The 20,739-nt window shown below is 52.4% G+C and overlaps 1 protein-coding gene across 1 annotated transcript in view; it reads right to left on the reverse strand.

Annotated features, from left to right (window-relative positions):
* Positions 1-517: 517 nt before the first annotated feature.
* The window catches only part of LOC114485218 (plexin-A2-like), a gene marked incomplete at both ends in the record, with an annotated part of 26,614 nt that continues 6,392 nt past the window's right edge, over positions 518-20,739 (reverse strand). Inside the window, one exon of the mRNA XM_055083287.1 lies at positions 518-1,785. Coding sequence (XP_054939262.1) covers positions 518-1,785 — 1,268 coding nt within the window. The remainder of the gene's footprint in view (positions 1,786-20,739) is intronic.

Raw genomic sequence — 20,739 nt, forward strand, 5'->3', positions numbered from 1 at the left:
TTCTCTGCAAGAGCTACTCCCTCCCTCTCTCTGGAATGCTTTCCCAGATACCTGCATAGCTTACTTTCCTCATTCTTTGCTCAGATGCTGCTTTCTCAATGAACCAGTCCTCGTGGGTACTGCCTCTCCCCACTTCTGTGCTTTATTTTTCCCTAAAGCAGTTGTCACCATTTGAGAGACTACATATTTTATGTATTAGTTTGTCTTGCCTCACTAATGAAAGCTCCATGAGGGCAAGTAGCTGTGTGTTGTACGGTTCACCTCTGAAGACCGTGGTGCTTACAACAGTGGCTGGTGGCATAGAGGCCCTTGAGTCTACATTGGGAATGACCCCGCGGATCAACAAACATGCCTCAAGTGTCTGGTATCATCAGACTCTGCGTTATGGGGACCACCTGGCAATGTGAGCCTGAGCACCTCTCTCACTTCAGGCCATGGTGGTCTGCGGGCAGGGTGTGCAAAGGGGTGTGCAATGCCAGATGCCGCATCAGGGGTAGAGCAGGTGGGCCCTCCTTACCGCCTTGGTGCACTGCACGTCCTTCCCCAGCAGCCAGTTGAGCTCCAGGTTGCCCTCGCCCTGGTAGCAGGACTGCAGGCGCTCTTTGATCTGCAGGTTGATGGCCCGGATGGGGAAGGCACAGAGGGCGGAGTCATCCGGCGGGTGGTGATACTGCTTCTGCCCTTTGGAGAAGATGGCGAAGAGCACGTCATCCTGGCTGCTGATGTTGAAGGTCTGGGCCAGCGAGTCCCCGGGCTTGGCGAGGTAAGCAGCCTGCAGGAGGCGATATTCCACCCCGGCCCGCGTGCAGCCGAAGGGCAGGGACACGTAGGAGTGGAACTTGGGGTCGTCCTTGCAGAGCCTCACGATGCGCGAGGTGTAGAAGAGGTCTCCGGCCGAGTTGATGGCCACGCCCTCGGGGGTCTCAGGCTGGACGGTGAGGAAGTAGACGAAGCCCCCGCTGGCGAAGCCGTAGATGTAGAAGATGTCAAAGTGGGCGACGAGGGCCAGGGTGTCGGAAGGGATCTTGATGAGGGAGGAGACGAAGTCGCTGTGGAGCTCGTAGTCGAGCATGGCGGAGGACTCGGGGTCGCGGGGCAGCTTGCGGCTGGACAGGGTGGGAAAGTAGTCCTGCTTGCCGTCCACAGCAGTGCCGATGAAGAGCTTGCCGTCCTCGCCCTCGGAGCGCACGATCACCCCGTACATCGTCCCCGTCTTGTTGACGCTGGACAGGTAGTGCTCCTTCTTGTGGGACGGCTCCACCAGGATGAAGAGGTCGTCCAGCCGCAGCAGCTTGCAGACCCCTTGGTACAGGCTGCCGCAGGCCAGCAGCCGGTTCTCGGAGTAGTCGATGATGAGCAGCTTGTTGACGTTGTTGGTGACCGTGAGCACCTCGCTGCAGGGCTGAACGATGAGCGGAGGGTAGCACGACTTGTTGTCTTCCTCCGGCCCCGTCTTGTGAGCCACCTGGATGGTCAGGTTGCCCGTCAGCTTGTACACGCGGTTGATGGCCCCCACGTACACTGCCCCCGTCCCGCGGTGCACCGTCAAATGGTTGAAGGTCCAGTCCCGGTTCTCAGAGTGGAAGGTGCTGAACTGGGGCATGCCGGCCGCCGGGGGTGCCAGCAGCACGCAGACGGCGGAGAGCAGGACCACAGGCCAGCCGTCCACCTCTGCAGCCCGCGGCCAGGGCCTCCTCTGTTCCATTCTGAGCCGGGCGGGGACCAGGAGACAGAGCCTCTGAGCGCTCGCGTACTCCGCCTTCCTGGCTTGGCCCTTACATGGTTCTGGAAAACACAAGGCAGAGGGGTCAGATGGAAAATAAAGCCCTTGGAGGAGTGAACAGGATTGCTTGACCCAGGTCCCAGTGCCGGCTAGCTCTGTGAGCCTCTTTCTTCTGTATTTCAGTTTTTCTATTTTTAACATACTTTCTCCCTCTTTGGGATGTTCAGGGAATCCTATTATCTATTTTGGTCTCCAGGCTTTACGCTGTAAAATGAATTTTTTTTTTATAACTTTACAAAGCATCTCTATTTCTGTCCTCTTCAGATATCGTTTTTATCTCTCAGAGAGGTTAAACGGCTGAGTTCACCCAGCCAGTTGATCCCGGTGTCGGAACGAAAGCCAGACTTCCCCACCCAGTCGCTGGGTCTGTCCTCCTGCTGTCTCCCAGTCCAGTGGAAATCTCTCCTGTCTTGTTAAAGCTGGTTAGCAAGGCCCTCTCCCAGGCTCTCCCAGGCAGCTATTCCGAGTCTGATACCACAAATGAAATTCCTTCTTATTTCAGACTTCCAGCCCCTCACCCTGGTGGCTTCCTTACTCTTTCATGCTCTGTCCCCTGTAGGGAAGGAGGAGAGCTGGTCCTCCCGAACCACGGTGCCTCTCGCTGCCCCTCGGCCTCTCTAGAATGAAGAATCCCTGATCATTAGTGGTTAAAACTTGTTCGGAGTGTGAGGTAGGACTGGGATCCCCACAGGTGCTATTCAGGAGCCTGAAGAGTCCCAGGGAGAAGGGCGGACAAGCCCCCACCCCTCCTCTTTGGCACAGGAGGGCATCAGCCACTGCCTCCCCAGTAAGTGGGGTGCCAGGTCCTGGGGAAATTGTTTCCACTTCTGCTTCTCTGCAGGTGGAGCACAGGGGGAGTTGGCCTCCTTACTCACGGGGACTGGCTGGCTGAGTCCAGCCTCAGCCACCTGGGCAAGGGTTCTGGGTTTGGGAGATGTGGAGAGGAGCAAAGGGAGGCAAGTTGAAGGTCAGGCTCATTGTAGCCACTGCTGGGGCCTTGTGATTGTTTAAGGCTCCATGTGGTCAACCTCAGGCTGCCTGCCCCAGCCTGATCAGTCCTCCTGCCCCGACTTCTTTCCTCCCTCTCTGCCCTCCCAACCCCCAGGCTCCACAGCTTTTCCTCCTTATTCCAAGGAAGCTGCCCAGAGGGGCAAGGTGGTGTTCCTGCGAGAGCTTCTCTAGACTCCTAGGCAGAGGGTAGAGAGTGGAGCCTGCCCCATCACTCTGACAGCACTGCTCCGGACTTTTATGGAGAGGGAGGGACCACGGTGGCAGTGGCAGCGGCACGGAGCACACAGGCTGTCTCGCAGAGAGATCTTTCCTCCAGCTGGATGGAGTGTCTGACAACTTCCTCAGACAAGTCCAGACAGAACTCTGGGCCGATGGGGCAGCAGGAGAGGAAACACTCAAGCCAAGGATTAAGAATGTGCTCCAAGGCGGCTTAGGAGAGTCCTGTGTCCCTTCGCCCCCAACCTGGCTAGACTGGGTTGGAATTAAAACAGATGCCATCTGCAGGATCCACATGGCTTTTGCTCTGTGTCTTTAGAAACTCTCCCTCGTCCTCCTCAACTGTGCCTCCCACGCCTGACAGCCACCATGGTGCCAGAGGGAGGCCCCACCTGACGGCTCTCCCCCAGCCGGGCTCCACCGGGGTGCTGTTCTGGTGTGACCCATCAGGCCCCGGGCTTCCTTGGAAAGAGGGAGGCGACAGCGGCATGAGGCCCAGGCTGACCTCAGCGACTCTGACACAGCCCTTCCGGCCCCACGTGCTCACCGGCAAAGCCTCCCGACAGACAAGAGCTTTCGGTTTGAAAATCGGAGGTTATTTTTAGCTACGTCCCGGGGCCAGTAGCAGGACGTGAATTCCTCAAGAGGAGCTGTGGAAAGGAAATAACAGAATCCTCACATTCTCCAGCTGGACAGGGAACGGCAGGAGGCCGGGCTGTGCGTGCCCCTGTCTCTGGGTAGGAGAGCTCCTTTGCCTACAGGTGGAGGGCTGTGTGTCCCCGAGGAGCTGTGAGATTATAATCATCACCATGATGCGCTTGGGCTGTGCCTTTTAGACAGTGCTCTGTGAGACACTCCGGCATCGAGTTTGTGGGCAGCGCACCCTGCCTCCCCCAGAACGTACATGCACATACATGCTTAGCCCATGGCTGGAGGGAAAAGGTCCCAGTAGAAGTGGTGACACCAAAGGACACAACTGTGAGGTTAAGATCAACTGTCTCACCTCCCTATCCGATATCCTCCAGAGACACAGTATGAATAAACAGTGAGTGGCTTTTGTTGTTGGGCAGAACTGGGGAAGAAATTTGGGACCTTGGGCAAGTCCGGTCTCATCCCCCTTTCTGGTAGGATGGGATAATTACAGCACCAACCCCTCGAGTTGTCAGCAGAGTAAATGAGATAACGCGGGGAAACCTCTTAGCATGGGAGCTGGCACTCAGTGAATGCTTAACTTACGGAGTTATTATTATCACTGAAGCCTCCCCGGGAGACTGCACTTCAGGAATCCCGCCAGACCTCCTGACTTCTCTTTTTGCTCGTATTCTTCCTTTCCATGGGAATGAACACTGTGGGCAGACCTTTGATCCCCTCCCTGGCCCAGTGAAGGGGCACAAACTGGGAAGCATGCGTCAGAGGAAGGGGAATAGATCCAAGGTGATCGTCTCTAGCATACTACTGCACAAGCCCCAACACAGCCTCTCTGCAGCCTGCAGGGAGCCCGGCGGAGGTACAGGATCCTGAGAGTTGAAGTATGAATGGCAAAATTGGCCTGGTGGCTAGAAGGCATGCAGTCATGGGGCAGGAGGAAGAGTGAGGGACCCGGGGAGCCCTGGCTTCAAATCCTGCCTGTGTCACCCATGAGTTGTATCGCTTTAGACCGGTCTGGCATCAACCTGAGCCTATTTCTTGATCGTAAAATAAAGGATGTTAGAATTAACCAGTTCTTAAGATTTCTTCATTCAGACAAAATGATACCTTGAGACTTGCCTGCTTCAGCTTCTAGAGTCTATGACTGCGATGGCAGCTGAGGTTCTTTTGTCCTACTGGCTCAGGCTGGGTAAGTTCAGAGCTCTCAACAGACCAGTAACCGGGCTATTTTCCTCTCACCCCTCAATGAGCGTCTACTCTGGGACAGACTGCTCCTGGTGACGAGCCACGCAGATTCATTCCGTGGCACTCAAAGATCACCCACTTGGGAGGAGTAGGCACTAGTGCGTCAGGGTCAAGAGGAGACGTGGTCTCTGCAGTGCAGGGGTGGCAGGGGAGGCTTGCATTCCACCTTGGAATTCACAAAGACAACTGACTTCAACAGCGAGTTGAGAGCCCCTGCCTTTCCATGCCAAGGCTGATGCTATCAGGTAGCTCTTCCAAAGCAGGGCCCAGCTGGCAAGGATCAAGCCTCCTGTCTGAATTGAGAGTAAGGGGGAAGGGCACCCACCTCTGTACCTCTGACGAGAGGCAGTGTGGTGTAATGGTTAGACTCATGAGCTCTGAACTTAGATGCATGGATTCAGAGGTAATAATAGCTGTGTAAACTTGGTCAAGGTACCTAGCCATTCTCTGATGCTATCTCACTATTTACATATAATGAGATTAGCACTAGCATCTACCTCATAGGATTATTATGATGAAGTCATTTAATACATATAAAGCACTTAGAACAACGCCTGGCCTGTTATAAGTGTTCAAGAGACATTAGACTTTATTAGTAATAATTTATTTCTCAATATTCCCAGCTGTTGATCTCCATCCATTCCGGGGTCGGTCTTAGAATGACTTTGGTAGAAGCCAGTGAACACATGCCTATGACTTTGTAGACCTAGCATTTCCTCCTAACCCCAATTTTCCGCTAGTGTCCACCTCAGGGGTTTTCTCAACGATGCCTCCTTCCTGTCCCTTCTCCTCTCTCCGTCTAGTTCGTGAAGTCACTGTGTCACATGCATTCTCAAGAGCCAAACTTGCCAAGTGGCTGTCCACCTACCAGTTTCCCTCTCCCCCACCCCAAGTCTCAAACCAGGACATGCTGCCCCGGGATGCTTGCCCTATCAGCAAAGCACGCAAAGCATTCCTGATGCTAAGAAGAGGCCACGCTTTCCTCTTTGGGAAGCAAGTGTCACTAAATATTTTATTTGGAGGGCCTGGTGACACCATCTCCCCGATCAGGATTCCGGAGGCAGGTGTTGGTGACAGCTAGTGAAGGCATCTAATACCTTCCTGATCAGCTGCTGCAGGCATCAGGGGCGGAGCAGGGAAGAAACGACAATTAGGCATTTCCAGCTCAGCTCAGTGCAGGAGCCTTTCCTTCCTGTGACCCGCTCTGTTGCCTTTTTTTAGGAGATCTGGGGGACTATGCCTCTACGCTTACGTGGCCTCCCTTATTGCAAAAGGAAGGAGGAGGAGGTAGGAAGAGGAGTCAGGATCAGGATACAATTTTGCTAAACTGAGTAAAAGTTCATGATGGTAGAGCTCCCACTCTTGGACCCATCTGTAGCTCTTCCATCATCAGTATCCTCCATCATTCTATCATCAGTGTCACCATCATTATCACCACCACCTGCACTGTCATCACCAGCACCATCTTGGCTGTGACAGTTTTCATAACAACAACAGTAAAACATGCCTATTAATACAACTGCACCTACTAGGTGGCTCACATAGCCAGGATCCTGAGGAGCCAAGATCCATACGGTAAGTATGAGAATGAGGGCTATGCACTATTTACAACAGCCAAGACATGGAAGCAACCCAAGTGTCCATCAGCAGAGGAATGGATAAAGAAGATGTGGTACATATATACAATGGAATATTACTCAGCCATAAAGAAGAATGAAATATTGCCACTTGCAGCAACGTGGGTGGACCTAGGGAATATCACACTAAGTGAAGTAAGTCAGACAGAGAAAGACAAATAGTACATGATATCACTTATATGTGGAATCTAAAAAATAAATCAGTCTATATACAAAACAGACACATACTCACAGACACAGGAAACATATTAATGGTTACTAAAGGGAAAAGGGAGGGGAAAAAGGACAAATTAGGAGTACGGGATTAACAGATACACACTACTAATATATATAAAACAGGATTTACTGTAAAACACAGGGAACGATATTCAATATCTTGTAATAACCTATAATGGAAAGGAATCTGAAAAAGTATATATACATAACTGAATCTCTTTGCTGTACACCTGAAACTAACACAATATTGTAAATCAGCTGTACTTCAATAAAACAAACAAACAAAAACTGAGGGCTGTGAGGTCAGAGGAGTTAGCACCTGTTCCTGGGCTTCTCCCCAACCTCTTCCCTCTCCCAGGGCAGGGAAAGGTCCATCTTCTCCCCCAGCTCTCCCTTCTAATTAGTGGCACCTTTAAAGCAGGAATTCAAGGCCAGTGCTGGAGCAGGCTGTAAAATTACTCCAGTCCACTTCTTTTTTTTTTAAATGAAGAAACTGAGGCCCATGGAAAGAAAACAGATTGCCCAAGGTGACCCAACATGACTCAGGGACAGGTTTCCATCAGAACCTAGACCTTGTGACCAAAGGTCCATTGCTTCCTCTGCTGTAGGCGAAACAGTCCAGGGAGTCAGTTATGTTCTGCCTCGAGGCTGCCCTGTTTTGGGGAAAGAAGGTGCCTTTTGATCGTGGCGGCCCCCTGATGGGCAGAAGTGAGCCTGGCACTGGGCCTGGACAGGGAGGTGGTGTGCAGGGCAGACTCAAGGATGCGCGGATTAAGGGGCAGGGGAGTGACAGGGACACCGGAATGGCTCCCTTCTGTGTTGGGGGGATGACCTCCTCCAGGCCAGGCAGGTCCAGGCAGTTGTCACACACAAGAATGGCACCTATACTGTGACTTGGGGGCTAAGATGTCCTGTACCATATGCCTCTGGGTTGTAGACAACCCCATAGACAGGTCAGATGTTATCCCAGCACAGGCAGCTTCTTTTTCTCAAAGACTTAGAAATGCAGCAGAAGGGACTAGAGTGAGCTATCCAGGGGGACATCCTATCTAGAGAGGATCCCTGGGGCATCCTGCCAAGGAGATGGTGGAATTTTCTGACATTGAATTTTCCCGACAGCTGTTGAGGAATATGTTTTACTGAGAGGCAGGGGATTGGTCCCAATGACCCAAGGAGGCTGCCTTTGGTATAGGATTTCTATGAATTAAAGTCCATGAGGATAAAATGTCTAAATGTACAGTGCTGGGGCCCCGGCTCATCCCCTGTGGATGGAACGATCTTGAAGGACCCGTCCTAGTGTCATCTTTGGGGCGGTACATGCAAACATTCCAAGTGTCACTCTGTCGAACAGCGACCTCAGAGGTAGTCCAGGCACGTTGGGTAGCACAAGGTGAGTGCCAGGGCAAGCGCAGAGGCCGCGGGTAACACCGACAGCTGGAAGGCCTCAATTAGTGTGAAAGGAGTTATCTGGTATTTAAATAATTATTAGATGGAAGGAGTAATCATGGGTTTGAGCTGATTTTTTCCCCCACTGTCACCCTGATGGCGCCTATAATATATTATTCAAATGCCCATATGATGCTCACTGAGAAGAGACCACAAGAGAGGGGAGAGATTGGGGCAGAGAGGTGGTGGTGGGGAGGGAGGGGTGGGAGAGAGACCCATTTAATCTCCATGTGACAGGGCTGCAGGAGGTACGATTAGTCTTTTTCTTATTTCAGCTGTCACTCAGGCACAGACACCAAGATTGTTATTAGCGTATTTCATGCACGCGATTTAAAGGGAAAAGGGGAGGGGGCCTGGGCAGAGGAAGAATTTCCTACGGAAAATAACGGGACCAAAGGAACAATTTAGATGTCGCTGCTATACCAGCTGCGTTTGTTTCATTAATCGAATGTCATTTTTTCCCCCAGACTCCGTGTGTTATGTGAAGCTAAGTGGCTACACCTCGCCCCAGAGCGAGAGAGAAGGGAGGTGAGGGGCGACAGAGGAGGAAAACGGGCCTCTGCCTACATGGCCTCTTGGCACCTTTTCTGAGAAAGTGAAATAGACGATACGATGCTCCCCGCCCCTCCCGCATCCCCCCCCCGCGCTATGTCCAGGCAACTTTTGGTAACAACATCGACACAGTCACTTCCCTAACTATGAGAAGGGAGATCCCCTGCTTGTCCTTCCATGCAATTTTTTTTCCCCACTGGTGGATAAATCAGATCCAATCTCCAATAACCAAGGACTGAGTGAAGGAAATCTGGGGAGGCCCTAACACTGATCAGCAGTAAGGGAAGAACCCATATTCCAGGTGGTGAGAGGGCTGCTGCCCGAGCCACTGCGTGTGGCTTTCTGCTCAGGCAGACGGTGGGAGCAAGGCCCTTGCATCCCACGTGAGTGCATGACAGAGAGGGGGTCTCTGCGTCTCACATGGCACGGTGGGCAAGGCAGGGGGCAGGAGAAGTCAGAGGTTGGCTCCTGGCACGAAAGGCAGGATCACAGGTGTACCCCTGCTCTCACGCACCCTCCAAATTCATATGTTGAAGCCTTAAGCCCCGCAACCTCAGAGCATGGCTGTATTTGGAGACAGGGTCTTTATAGAGGTAATTAAATTAATATGAGATAATTAGGGTGGGCCCTAATCCAAATGTACCAGTGTCTTTATAAAAAGGGGATATTTGGACACAGAGACAGATAGGCATGGAGGGAAGACGTGAAAAGACACAAGGAGAAGATGGCCATCTGCAAGCCAAGGAGAGAGGCCTGGGACAGACCCTTCCCTCACAACCATGAGAAGGAGCCACACTTGGACTTCTGGCCTCCAGACTGTGAGGCGATTAACTCCTGGTGTTTAAGCCACCCAGATGGTGGTACTTCATGACAGCAGCCCTAGCAAACGAATGTATCTGGGAGGAGTGGTGCATTCCACCATCTTGGCTTGGGAATTGTTCCTTGAAAGAAACGGGTGTTGGTGGCGAGGGGTTGGGGAGAAGCCATCACAGGGCCAACACACTTCGAGATGTAGATCTCTCAACATCTCTGTGAGAACCGAAGGCAGCAAAACATGCTTCCCCTTTCACCCAGCTAAACACAGTGGCCCCGAGAATGCACTTGTACTGCCTCTCCCAGCTCTGGCCCCGGTGGGATTAAAACTGGGATTTGCCAGTCTCTCACCTCTCGTGCTTGTCCTGCAGAGAGTTCCGATCCATTTTGCCTCCCTGCCCCCTCCTCCCCCTGCCCAGAAGAGTCCATGTGTCACTTGCCAGACCCCAGGGACATAGGGGATATTTTGTGACTCCCAGGGAGCCATCGTCCTCCATTCCCACCCCAGCTCCTTCTCTGGCCTGTGCAGGGATCACTGCCTCTTCACATCAGGGAGGGTTTTCTGGTGGCTTTTTTCCCCCAGGTCTCCCAGTGGGCTCTGCTCAAGCCCTGGAAACCACACCAGCTCTCCCAGGGCCTTAGCAAAACATCCAGTGTTTGTCCTCTCCTCTCACAGGCTATAAAAGTTTGGAGTTGTCTCCCTGAATTATGAAGGGTTCCAAAGACAGGCGCTTATTTGAAGGGTTGCAGAGGGGAGGGGCTGGACTCCTTTCTGGGGTGCTGGCTGGGTTGGCTTGGCCAAGTCAAAACAAGATTCATTACCCTGGGGCCGGGAGCAGGGAGATACACCGCCTGACCCTGCAGACCTGCCCCATATGTCACGGGCCTGTCAGAAATCTCCCAGAATTCCCTTTATTATCTAAAGGTCGCCACCCGGGCAGCGCGGAGAGGGCCCATGGTATAAACTAAACTACAAGAGCAATCAATTTCAAGCAGCTGCCGGCCCGCCACCCCTCCCCCCTCCTCCTTCCGTGGGCTCTGCCCCCTCTTCAACCCCCTCTAGGGGATGGCGCAGCCCAGCCTTGCCATGACTACCTCACCCCTGGGGCAGAAAGAATTTCTGCGACTTAGCAGGCCTCTGAGGCTCCAAGCTGTGGGCACTGGGGGCGCGCCTGCCCTCTGCACTATGGGGCCCCTAGAAAGGTCACCCCACTGGTCCCCTGACTCTAGGCAGACCATATGCATACCATCCTCGTGATGGGGTTGCTCTGCTGGTAAGCATTATGGGATTAAAGGACAGGAAGGGGAGTTTTCAGACTCCTTCCAAAGTCTGGCAAAGGAATAAAAGCGGGGATCTAGCTTTGCTAAATCAAGTCCAAATTTACATTAGAAGACCTCATACCAGAAGGGTCATGAATAGCATAATGATAGCAATTTCCATTTGTGTTCTATGACAAAAATAATAAAGAGGAGCAGCTATCATTATTATTAATTATTAACCACCTGCTATATGGCACAATGCTAGATTCTTTGCATACACAATGGGTAATTTGTGATTATTCCGCAAGATGGGTATTATTCTCCCCATTTCACAGGTGAAAAAATGGAATCTCAGGGAGGTTGAGTAACTAGCATCATTCCACTAGGAAGCAGAACTTTCTGACACCCATGCTTTCCCCACTCTTCCACATCACCTAGATATTTAGAATTTATTCTTCAACCAAACCCTCTTGTCCCTGATCTGGGAAGACTCATGAGAACGTTAAGTAAGACTTGGCAAGTACTTTACTTTAAAGGTCAAGACTTGAGGCTCCCATTTTATTTTGGTAAAGAAACAGGGCTGAGGGTGGAGGTGGCCAGGGCTGAGTTATCCATTACAAGGTGGAGTGCGTGGGTGTTTTGTGGCAAGAGGTTTGCTGGCTGGCGGTCACCTTTCAGGGAAATTCCACATGATCTTTCCGAGGAGCCTGGAAGTATCTCTCCTGCCTTCTCACCCATGCTTACTGTACGAGGAAGAGCTAAAGACTCTGCGATAGAAATGGGGCAGGAGAGCAGGAAACAGGGTGGAAAGTACCCAACTAAGGGGTTAAATAAATTACAGTTACTCTAAATAATGGCATATTATGCTGTCATTAACGGCAATGTTTTCAAAGAATAGTGACAGGGCTCCAATTCTAACCAGTGGGGGGGAAGGGGGAGGAAGAAAAAGAGAGGGGGGAGTAAAAAAACAAAGCCCTAGACATTTATCCCAGCTCTCGGGCTGTGGAATGGCCCTAAATGCCACTTACTTTCCAGGAAGCTGTCCTATCTTTCTCCTCTTGAAGAAGAATTTGAACGGCCCCCAGGAGTCTCCAGGTGAGAGCACTTCTTGTTTCTCTTGCAGACCCTCATGCTTTCTACCCCATGGCAGCCACTGAAAGACTCTAGGGACAAGGGGCACTCCCCGTTGCTGCTTGCCTTGTCCTTGCGTCAGGGAAAGCAGCCATTAGTGCCAGATCAAGGTGCATTTTTTAATGCTGTCTGTTTCCAGAAGTTGGGATTCCCCAAAGTTCAAAAGAGTGGTCCTCTTTACTAGCAAGCCTGGTGTTGCCTCCTTGAAAATGTACATGCACAGTCACCATCCAGGTCTTCCACTGTGATGGACCCCAGTGAAGGCCACTGGCAGCTAAGATTCAGCCACAGATTTCCTGCAAAAGGTGTGCCTTGTTCTGCTTCATTTCTTGTGTGTCAGAGGACTAACTCTGACTAACTTTGCCAGGCATAGGGCCAAAGGATGGTATCCACCTAGAAAACACCTTCCTTGGCTCGCTGCTGTTGCCCAGACAGACTCGGGACTGCTAAGTGCCCAAGTTCAAGTCCTCCCAGGCTGGCTCTTCTGCCTTTCTCTGGCCTCCCTTCCTACCTCTTCCCGGGTGGCTCCACACCTAACAAACTGGTTCATTTGCCGAGTCCCCAGAACACCTCACACAGTTTTATCTCTGTGGTCCCCTCTCCCTGGAATGCCCATCTCCACTTTCTTCTTTGCCTGTCTAAACCCTGTCCATTCTTCAAAATCTCAGGAAGCCTCTAGGCCCTCCCTGTCCCCAACCCCTGTCTTTCCTCCAAAGTCAAAAATTGCTGTTTCTAGCACACATTGCATGGTAGTGTAGGCTCTCTTTTTCAGGTGACTATCCTATCTTCCCATTGAAGTAGAAGCTCTCTGAGGGCATCTTTGGCATCCTGTACAGGGGTGGCATGATGCCTTTTACTCAGTCCTGCACTCAGTCTGAATCCTGGAGAGCAGGGGAGAGGGAAGGGGGGATGCTCATATGTTTTTCTCACCTGCTAGGCTGCTCTAAGCCATGGCTGAACTAATACACTTGGCTCAATGATTTGTCATAACTGATCTCTGGGAGGTAGTGAAGAAGGGAGTGAACCATTTGGGAAGGATCCTGGCTGTTGTGGTTCATCTTGAGCCCACTGCGTGAAGAGCAAATGTCACTGGCTAGGTGGATAAGGTGGGGAGAAGGATGGAGCAGAGTGGGAAGATGCCAGCTCTCCTTTGAAGAATGCCCCATGCAGACAGGGCTGGTGCAGGAAAAGTCTTGGCAAGAAGCCGTGAAGCATACACTATCATCGATCATACGAAAAGCACATAATCATGAATGGTCAGCTGACAACATAAAGTGATCAAAAGCAGAGTGGGTGGGGTGAGATTCCCCCAGGAAGGTTTCGGAGCAGGGCTCTCCTATGAGGAGGTCAAACTCACCATGACACATGTTGCCAGGCAGCGGATGCAGAGGAAAGGCTATGGGCTTTGGAGGCAGACCTGGGCGCAAGTCTTGCTCTACCACTTACTAGTTCCCTGACCTTGAACATGTTATTTGACCTTTCAGAGTCTTAGTTTCCTCAACTGTAAAAGGCCACCGCACAGGGTTGTGGTGAGAATCGAAGAGAAAAGAGATGTGCAAGTGTTTTGTAAACTCCACAGTTTTGAATAAACACCAGTTACTCTTATTTCTGTTTTTGGAGAAACACTGTACAAGGGCATCATCTCCTTGGCAACAGTGGCTGCCCTGGATGGTGGCAACGACAAGTGAGGCTCTGTTTCAGCCAGGTGATGGGGTGGTTCTTGTGCGTGGAGCTTGGGGACCAGCTCCCAGCTCCCCAGACCCAGGCTTCTGGGGAGAAACTGGGTGCTGCTGGTCCCGAGCAGCCATTCCTCCAGTTCCCCCGGGCCCCATGCTACCCAGGGCACACCCCCTCCTCTCAGGACCCTGACAGTGATTTAAGGCCACTTCTGGCACTCTCGGTGATTTATCCAGGTGCCCCTGGCAGGAAAGAGGAAGGAAAGGAGAAGAGAGGAAAGCTGGCCCATTGGACGAGGAGATGCTGAGAACTGTTCGTACGGGCTGAGCTCCACATTTTGGGGGGCTCTTCCTCTGGGTTTGGTCAGCACGTCAGATGAAATTCCTCTCTGGTATCTTCCCTGCCTCTCCTTCTTTCTGGGGCTTTTCTTTTTTTTTAATTAATTGATTAATTTTTTGGTCGCGTTGGGTCTTTGTTGCTGCGCGCGGGCTTTCTCTAGTTGCGGTGAGCGGGGGCTACTCTTCGTTGTGGTGCGCAGGCTTCTCATTGTGGTGGCTTCTCTTGTTGCGGAGCACGGGCTCTAGGCGCGTGGGCTTCAGTAGTTGTGGCTCGTGGGCTCTAGAACGCAGGCTCAGAAGCGCACGGTCTTAGTTGCTCCGTGGCACGTGGGATCTTCCCAGACCAGGGATTGAACCCGTGTCCCCTGCATTGGCAGGCGGATTCTTAACCACTGCACCACCACGGAAGTCTCTTTCTGGGGCTTTTCTGAATCAACAGCCTGCCTTTGAATAAAAAGCTGTAACTCCTTTTTATGAGGAAGCTTCTTAAGCAGGCTGTGTTCCCACCCTGTATCTTCCCACCTTCAGTTTCCATTATTTTTCTCTCTTTGTCTGAGACTCTGAGCTTTTGCAGAAAAGATCCTGAGCTGTCAAGCAGCCTCTCTTAAGTAACAGGCGCATTCACACTTGCACACACTCACGGAGCAAGGGAACTGCGGGTGGCGCTGGTTAAAAGAGACATGTGGAGACTTTGCGGCGGCTGGCACTCTAGGCAGAGGTGTGTCCACTTATGGGGCTTGTCTGTGCCAAAATGCACGTGCATCGGCCTGAAGGACCCTTAGCACCTGGGTGAGCAGGGAGGCAAGAAGAGACTTTTCAGGCCCTTGCGGCTTTACTGGCGGGGGAAGCGGAGGGCACAATTATCGGGGAGGCTGACCCCAGGAGAAGAATGTGCTGGGGGGGAGAGGGGGAGACGCAGGCCGATGTAGCATGCGGCCACCTGGGCAGGAGATGAGAGACTTTTCGAGTGAGGATCTGGCCCCGGATGATGAATGGGGTGTGAGAGAGGAGCCTGGAAAAGGGTAAACAGCCAGGAGGGAAGCAGGAGGTTGGGAGGCGGGAGGAGAAAGAATGTTGAGGTCAAAGAGCAAAGAAAATGCTCCTGGAGTGATTGATTCAAGATCCAACTTGCTGCCCAGCCTGGCGGGAGCACAAGTGCTTAGGGACATGCTCGGCCCGGCCTCCCCTCCCGCGGCTCCGCCCAGGTACGGGCAAGTCCGCTTCCCCCAGACCCCTGTCGCGCCCTCTGGGAAGTCTTTTTGATGTTTTGCCCTGAGTCTCCAAGGGACCCCGCTGTAGTATAAACTAGCATTTGTGCAGCGATCTTATAGTTGACTAAGAATTTCATGTATGTTATCCCATTAATGTACCCCATATGCAAGCCTGTGAGGGAGAGAACAGGGTCAGCGTCACCACTTCACCGGTGAGGAGACTTAGGTAGACCTGAGGTGAAATATTTTCGAGAAAGTACCTGATGTGGAAGTGGGCCTTGGACTTGGGGCTTCTGGAGTTATACCTGTCTCCCTGCTGCCCTGCTGGCTGGAGTCCAAGTGATATCACCAAGGACAGACCCCTGACTCCAGAGATCAGCCTCCCTGCAGGCAGGCCAGGCTCTGGCCATACCTGGGATATCATGGGTGGTGGCAGATGGAAAGAAATCAGAAGCAGGGCTTTGTAGGGGGAGAGGCTGGGGTACCAAAATCCCCTCCCCACCCAACCTGCTCTTATCAGTGGGGCAGAAAACTATTTGCCGACTCCCCTTCTGAAGACCTTGCTACCACAATCCCTGCAGCCTGGCCTGAGGTCGTAGGCAGCACCTACCTGCCTCTGACTTGCTCTCCCCCATCTTCTCCCAGCTCTCTACCCTGGCTCTGTGGCTCTCTGATTCCCAACCCTGGCAGATCACTGATTAATTTAGGGCTGTTTAATAACCCTTCTACTTAGCTGAAACAAGCTGTCTCGTTTTCTTTATTTTTAACACTGACTTTTCGTTGCTCTGCTAAACATCTCACTGCCATTTAAATTTCTCTGTCTCCAACCAAGCTGATAATAGACTGGAGTGAGCAGCTGCTTCCGTCCTGTTTATGACAATGATTAGAAGTTAGAGCTTTTTGCAGGCAGAGAGCTCACCAAGTCTCCGCGCACGCGGGTCTGCCCCTGCTTGTAGACCGAGTGCTCATTTTAACACGGTTAGGACAATTCTGGCTCCAGGGGAGGCCAGGGCTTATCCCAGCCCAGGCTTCCTGGCACCCCGCTCTGAGGGGAGTCAAGGGGATGAAGGTGTGAGAACCAGCTCTGTTTACTGTGGAATTCAGGTCGGCAGCTGCGGGTCATTCTCACGGACCTGACACTCATCCTCACTTCTCAAAAGAGCCTTTTCCTCCACTGAATTCACTGAGCAGCAAACAGAAAGACTCAAGGTTAGAGGACTGGGACGTGGGTGGGGACCTCAGCCATCCCTCTTATACCTTCCTGCTCCACACAGTAATCCCTTCTTGAGACCTGGTCATCACCTTCCAATCTCTGCTTGAATTCCCCAAATGATGTAGAGCCCACTCCCTCCCTAGACGGCCCCTTCTGGGTTGCATGGCTCTGGTTAATCTCTCTCTCCTGTGTTCCCGCAACACTTAACTTGCATGAACATTATTTGTGTGTATCCCCTGTTTCCCTTGCCACACTGGAAGCTCCTCAAGAGCCGCGACAGCCACTTGCCTCCCTCCCATAATACCTGCCACATAGTAGATATTCAATAAACATCTGTTCCAAGTAAATCACGTTATGCCAACTCCAATCTCCTTGCAAGTAATGTACGGTACCTTTCTTCTGCCTGGGCAGGCTCCTGATGAAGTGGCCTGTTTGTCTCTACCTGGACGAGCGTTCTGCCTCTTCCCGTCCTCAGGCCACAAATGGCTGCCACCTCAGGAGCCAGGGCCCTGCTATTTCCTCCAGGCCTGGAATGACTACACAGCTGGCGGAAACCTTGGCCAAGGAGGCTGGGGGCTTGTGGTAGAAGCCAATCAGGTGGCCTGGACCAGGTCCTCTGGATCCCAATTCCGCCTCCCATCTCCTCTGGGTCAGCCACGGCTGCCTGAGAAAGCTCGCAGGTGCGTGGTAGGCAAACCCTGGCCGGCCCAGGCTCCCATCTCCTGCTCTGGCAGCCTCCCAGCCAGCACAGTCTGCAGGCGGCTGCTCGGGTCATTGTCTCACCCTCTTCAAGTTGTGAATGCAGAGTCTATAGCGACCGCCACACAAGCAGTACCCATGCTGCCTCTGGGGAGGGAGGGGTGGCTGGGCTTTGCCAGGGCCGTTCACTCTGAAAATAGCAAGGCCTGCGGTGGATGGAGGAAAGCTGGTTGGAGCTACTTAAGGGAGGGGGGGGCGGCCTTTCTACACACTGCCCAGCGCCACAGAGAGGGATCGGGGTGTCCCAGGGCCGGCGGACTGGCAGAGCAGGGGAGAGGTCACTTCTCGGGGACGCCCGCTCAAACCCAAGGGAGAGAGATGGGGACAGCGCTGAGCACAGGGTCGGGGAATGAGAGAACGGAAAGAGAAGGTGGCTACCTGGGCAGGTGGAGAGAGTGTGCTGGGCCAGGCCGGGGCAAACACACCTCCTCACAGGTGGACACCGTGACTGGCCACTCACTGTGTGATGCAGGGCAATCACTCTCCCAGGCTGGACTCGGCTGCTGCATCTATGATGTGGGCCTGGGTAAAGCTGCTATCAAATCCTCAGAAACATTTCTCAAGTATTCTACGTATAACACCCGTTCTTTTGTAATTCAAACTGTTTTCTTCATAATATTCTAGAAAAGAAACTCAAGGCATCTTGTCGCACTCATTTTCCACCGCTGGCTCTTGGACAGTGCTGTCGAAGGCACAGGGTTCCCTCATCTCATAGCTCCCTTCCCAAGCTCTGTGCTTCCAACAAGGGACGAGGCTCTGTGCTGCAGCGGGGAGGGCCCGGGGGAGTTTCTGGGGCTAGCACAAGATAGCTGATGCTTCCCCCCAGACATCTTGCTATGTTCTGCCCAGGGGTCAGCGCTGGCCAAGGATCGAATCCCTGAGCCCCGGGGTCCAGCTTGGGCTCTGGCCCCAGCTCCTGCTGATACTTTTCATGCTGTGTCCATCCCATTCATATCCATACTCCTAGGAGCTCTCACTGCAGAGAGGTGTAAGCTGTTTGCAGGCAGGCAGCTAGGGGCCCATGAGCTCTGCCCCTTGCCCTGCCATGGGAGGTTGACTCCCAGCAAAATGCCAGCTTACCAGTTCTGTGACAGTATCATTCATCTCTCCTCTTAGACTTGAAGGCGTCAAAGCCCCAAGGGTAGCAAATTCAGAATTCAAACTCCAGCCCCACTGGTTAGTGCTAACCCCAAACCATGCATGTGGCCCCAGTGCCAGGATGACCATTGGTTTTCCTCTCAGTTTCCAGTCTTCACTGAATCTTTAGCCCTTCATCTGTTTTTACATATCAAAACCTTTAGCACACAGATTTCTTTAAATAAAAATCTTCTTTTTTCTCAGAAAATTCCAAACAAATTCAGAGACACAGAGAGAGAGAGAGAGAGGAGAAAAACATCCCTAGCTTGGCTGTATTCCTGCTCTAAATTTTAGAATAATTTTATACATTTGCAACAATTGTCATTCTTCCAAATGCCCAAACACTATCTTCCCATGCCCGGCTTCAGAAACAAAGGCAACTGAGGGAGACTGGGGGGTCACGGAAAGCATTCATTCCCACTGTACAGATGAAGAAACTGAGGTGCTGGGTGCGGGGCAGGCAGCAGTTCTCCCTGAGTGTCTTGTGGCTCCCTCTTATCTCTCTCCCGGACCCGGGAGCAAATGGAAGATGAGCACTGGTCAACAGGTGAGAAAGCTTTTAGGAAGAGGGAAGAGCTACAAGTGTGAAGGAAGGCCCTTTGTTCCCATGCATTAGGACCTTAACCTGACACCAGACTCTTCCTGACCATCTGTTCTGACCCCTCTTGGTTGGACTAAGCCTCCTGCCGGAGGGTGCCAGGCGTGACTTCCCAGCTTCACAAGCGGTTCAGATGGCTTCCTCTAAGTCTCTCACAGCTGGGTTCTTGGGCCCAGAACCCGAAGGGCTTCACACCCTGGGGGTCACTCGGAGGGGGGCATTAGACTTGAATTTTGTTAATTTCCGGATAAACCTCAGGGGGTGTTTGCCTAGCAGAAACCCTAGCGGTGTCAGTTTTAATTTCACAGAGAATCAAGGGACTTGCCAGCAAGGTCTGGGCCGCTGAAGTGAGGGTAGAGGGCTAGTCTTGTCAGGGGACTGACCGCCTCTCTCCTGGAAAACATCACCACCCACCAGCGTGGAGCGGGGACCCAGACCTGGCAGCGCTGGCTGACCCAGAAGGCTCTCAGGTCTGGGCACAGGGGAGGAGCCTTGGCCTCCTGTCTGGCTTAGGCCAGGGCTCCCGCTGAGAACACCCAAGTTCAGAGAACAGGCTCTTCTCCCTCAGGTATGTTTGTAGCTCAGGAGAAAAAAATGGGAAGCTGGGGGAGCAATCTGGGGAGGTGGGAGGTCAGAGGCCAACGTAATATTTACCCAGCCCAGCTGAGGCCTTTCGCTTTTATGAAGCAGGAAACCACTTCAAAGCGGCAACATCCCCTCTTGTCCCTTCTGTCTGCCGGCGGGTCCTCCTGCCTCTACAGGGCAGGCAGGGCTTTCTCACCCACCTCTTCCTCTCCTCCTGAACCTTCCACCCTCCATCCCTTAAAGGGAGGAGTCCTCTGCCCTGCCTCCTGCTCAGAGAAGTGCCATGACCTGTCCATATTTGCAGAGCAATTATGACACCTGGGTTCCCTGACATTCTGAGCCATTTTGTCCCTGGATTTCTCTTGTCTACTCTAAGAGTCAGTCATCTACCACTTGGGGACATGGGGAAGGCACTGGGGTTACAGTTCCTCATCCAAAGCCCTCATTCTACCACCAGAACAGAAAGCAGAAACTGAGGCTAGGAAAAGGCCCTGGAGACTAGAGTCTAGTGGTTCTTTACATTTGCGGGGGGCAGATCACAAACTCCTTCTCTTCAGAAATACACACACACACACACACACACACACACTCATATTTCTTAAAAAGCACAGACTTTCAAAGGTTTCAAAGGCCTCTTAAAGCCCAAGCATGCACCCTGGTTCTGTCCACCCCAGTGCCAGGTCTCCCCCGCCCCAAATTTAATTTGGGTGGCTCGTGGAGGGGGTTCTCCTGCTCAGCCATGGTGAGGGGGAAAATCCGAATATTTTTTCCCTCTCAGGTTTGTTCCCTTTAATGGGTTCCTTCAGATAAATGTGGTGCGCTAACAGCAGGATTCCAGACACTTCAGTGTGAATACAGCTGAGTAATAACGTTTCCTCATGAAGCACAGTGGCGTCCGTGCGGCCAGCTCCAGGGGACCGGAAAGGGATGCAATTTACATAGAATACACGGTGAAAACCCCTTGGGAGGGTGCTACATGGAGATCTTGCTCTAGGATGTTGACTAATAGAAAACAACTACAGTGGTGTCATTTTAAAATCCGCGGAGGAGGATGAGGAAAAAAAATAGGGGTAGTTCTGAGAGGGTGAGGAATGGGAGAGCGTTAGACAGACATTCTTTTTTTTTTTTTTTTTGGTGGTATGCGGGCCTCCCTCTGCTGTGGCCTCTCCCGTTGCGGAGCACAGGCTCCGGACGCGCAGGCTCAGCGGCCATGGCTCACGGGCCCAGCCGCTCCGCGGCATGTGGGATCCTCCCAGACCGGGG

Source organism: Physeter macrocephalus, unplaced genomic scaffold (assembly GCF_002837175.3).
Source record: "Physeter macrocephalus isolate SW-GA unplaced genomic scaffold, ASM283717v5 random_749, whole genome shotgun sequence".
Classification (NCBI taxonomy): Eukaryota; Metazoa; Chordata; class Mammalia; order Artiodactyla; family Physeteridae; genus Physeter; species Physeter macrocephalus.